Source organism: Artibeus jamaicensis, unplaced genomic scaffold (genome assembly GCF_021234435.1).
Source record: "Artibeus jamaicensis isolate MK-2021 breed Jamaican fruit bat unplaced genomic scaffold, CSHL_Jam_final scaffold_916, whole genome shotgun sequence".
NCBI lineage: Eukaryota > Metazoa > Chordata > Mammalia > Chiroptera > Phyllostomidae > Artibeus > Artibeus jamaicensis.
The window spans coordinates 57,255,949-57,259,373 of record NW_026522059.1 but is presented as its reverse complement, the minus strand read 5'-3'; the positions used below and the strand labels follow the sequence as shown (position 1 = coordinate 57,259,373).

Genomic DNA, 3,425 nt, shown 5'->3' with positions numbered 1-3,425 from the left:
GACCCCAAACTGACTCCTTTTGTGTGCTTTCGTTCCTTCTTGAATATACCACCACCAAGACTGGGTGAAGGGGCAAGGGTGAGAGACATGAAGGGAAGAGTCCAGGAGGCCAGAGAGGAGGAATGCTACAAGCCACAGTAAGAATGAGCTGTATTTAATTTTAAAAAGGGGGGAGGGGTGTACCCCACAAATGATACAGTAATGAGGATACACAATTAAATCCCATAAGCATGACTGACAGCTTTCACTGTGTTTGACATCATCACAATGCAAGGCATAGAAAGTGGAGTAAATCAATGTTGATGCAGTCCAATCTAGTCCATTAGGCAAGATGGTGCAAGAAGTCATTTAAATTAAAAGTGCCCTAACCTTACCTAAATGGCTAGCAGACATGGAGAACACCACAGTGAGGAATCCACAGAGCTTTCTCCATGTAGCTATACACGTGTTGTCGAATGGCACATTGTCAAACACTGGAAAGGGGCACCACAATGGACCTCTCTCCGTTTTAGGTACATATGCTAGTATCAACTATCAACTAAGCAAGAAGTGGGCTCTTCTGTTGGGAATGCCAACCTAATTCACTTTGTCTTGAAATATATACAGATTGTTTGTAGTAGCTACAGCAATGATGTTCTCCTTGGGGTGCCAGGCTGTATGAAGTATTTTCTTGTTGAAGTCTAGGCTGTCAACACTTATTTCATCCTTCTTTCTCTTGCCACTTGCACAGACTTTGCGTGGCTTCAGAACTGTGCGGGGTTTATTGTTTTCCCATGATGCTTCTAGGGTTATGTCTCGCTTTGTGTTCCTGTCAAACATTCTGAAGAAATTGTTGTAAGATCCAGTCATGACAACACTATCAGAGCCATTCCAACAACATTCGAATTTGTCAAATATGCAGTCATTTTCATACAGCGAACAAAGCTTACTTCTGAGGTATTCATGCACCTGATATGTCTCCACAGGCCTGTTTTCCATATTTAAGTCCCAAATTTTGACAGACAAATAGTCTCTAGTCATCATATATCGACCACTATGGCTGAATTTTACATCAGAAATAGAGGAGATGATTTCAGAAAAAAAAAGATCTGTTACTCGGATCTTCAGGTTCTTCAAACAATTTTGAATGTCTATCACAGAGGGCAGATGCCCTCATGTCACATAACCAGATTGTTCCTTTACTGCTGCTGTATACAAATGTGTTACAGCTGTTTGGATGGAACTCTGCTGCTGTAATAACCTCTGTCAGCTCTTCCATGTTGGCAGGCTTGATATCCACAATATTAAAGCTCCTGTTGGTAATTTCCAGATGCCAAAGATTAATCCGTGAATCATCTGCAGATAAATATGTTTCATAATCACTATTAATAGAAATCGAGTTGATGTGATATGTATGAGCATTGGCAAATATTCTCCGTGGACTGGCATCAACCATTAGATCCATGGGCCTAAAGACTGGCACTCGTAGTGTAGTGACTATAGTAGGATCTCTATACCTTCCATCTTCCTCTTTCAAATTATACCCTTCTGGTCTTTTGTCTCTTTCACTGATTTTCCATAATTTTATTGTTTTATAATTGGTAGACAATAAAAACTGAGCAGCATTTTTCTTGGGTAACCACCTAATTTTGTTGATCTTTTCTTCTATTTCTAAACTTTTCAAGTAGTCAAACTCTGGTTCATGGCTCTGAAAGGTGCTGTAAACATCATATTCTCCTCTGCTATGAGACTGGATTTTGTTCTCCTGCTCCTGTTGAAAGATGACGACTCTACCACCTTTATCTCCTGTTGCTAGTAATTCTCCAGAATGATTAAATTCTACTGTAGAAATTATATCTGCTTCAGCTACATCGTCATCTACTGCTCCTTTCACCTGAGAAAAACACCACTGAATATCATTCCCTCCTCCAGCTCCTGCCATGTTGCACTGCAAATGGTGACCCTCTTTATATATTCTTAATGAAAATTCATTTTAGATTATTTCTTGAAAATATATTCTTCAAGTTTTGACTTGCTTTCATTCTCTTCATGATGTGTTATGATAAAATGTACTTATTAATTTTAAAGCAGTTAAACTTAGTCTTTCTTCTTTTGTTTAGTGATTTGATGTCTTCTTTAAAAACTTTCATATTCTGAACTCACAAAGATAGTCAACTTTATATTAGCCTCTAAATATTTAACAGTTATCTTTGTTTTTTAAATTTTTAATCCATTTGAAAATAGTTTTGTGTATATGGTGTGATCGTTTTCCCTATAGGATAACGAAATGTCTCAGTAGCATTTATTGATGGTGTACCTTTCCCCAGTTATTTGTAATGACATCTATCAGATATCAAATCATCATAAATTTATGGGTCTGTTCTCTGTACTGTTTACTGGTCAATGTTCCTATCCCTGATTAATACCAGACTTTCTTAATTATGTTTACTTCAAATGTTTTCTGGTGAGCACAACTTCCATTCTATTGCATTTCATTAGAGTTAATGTGGCTTAGTTTTGATCCTGCTCTTTTATATATATTTTTAATAAATATGTCAAACTTTACTCTTTGTGACAGCATGGGTGGAACTGGAGAGCACTATGCTAAGTGAAATAAGCCAGGAGATGAGGGGCAAATACCATATGATCTCACCTTTAAGTGGAATCTAATCAACAAAATCGAACAAGCAAGCAAAATATAACCAGAGACATTGAAATTAAGAACAATCTGACAGAAACCAGAGGAAAGGTGGGAGGAGATAAGGCAGAGGAAGGGTTTTCAGGAACAACTATAAAGGACACATGGACAAAACCAAGGGTGGGGTGAAAGCAGGGGAGGGAAGTGGGGATGGCTGAGGTTAGGGGGGAATTGTGGGGGGAAATGCAGACAACTGTACTTGAACAATAAAATAATTTAAGAAATATTTTGCTAGAATTGTACTGTACTTAAAACAAATTTTCAGAAAACTGACATCTTGGGATGACACTAGTTTTTCTATCATGAACATGGTTTTGTCTCTCCTTTGCTTTATATCTCTTTAATGTCTGTAATAAAAGTTTATAACTATTTGTACATATTCCTGAAGTAACCATTTTTAGGTTTACTCCTGGATACCTATTTAGCTCTATTATGAATTATATACTTGTGTGAAAATACAATTTACTTTTGCACTTAGATTATACTGTATGCAGCCAGCATTTTAAACTGCCTTATAAATTCTAATAACATGTCTACAGATATGTTTGAGTTTTCCAAGTACAAAATGATATGATCTGAGAATAATGATAATTTTACTTTTTTCTTCCAATGTCCATATATCTTATATCCCTTTCTTTTCTTTACCTTTCTTTCATTTTCTTTCCTTTTTTGCTTTTCTTTTCTCCTCTTTACCAAATGACAAAGTTAATGGTGTGCCCAGATTTGGAAGTAGGCAAGCTACCCACAT

At 36.7% G+C, this 3,425-nt stretch overlaps 1 protein-coding gene across 1 annotated transcript; it reads right to left on the bottom strand.

Annotated features, from left to right (window-relative positions):
* Window positions 1-569: 569 nt before the first annotated feature.
* Window positions 570-1,938, bottom strand: LOC119044233 (serine/threonine-protein phosphatase 2A 55 kDa regulatory subunit B alpha isoform-like). The gene is given in 2 exon segments (XM_037138505.2): window positions 570-1,083; window positions 1,085-1,938. Coding segments are annotated over 2 exon segments (1,344 nt in total). The 5' UTR covers window positions 1,922-1,938; the 3' UTR covers window positions 570-576.
* Between the last annotated feature and the right edge of the window lie 1,487 nt (window positions 1,939-3,425).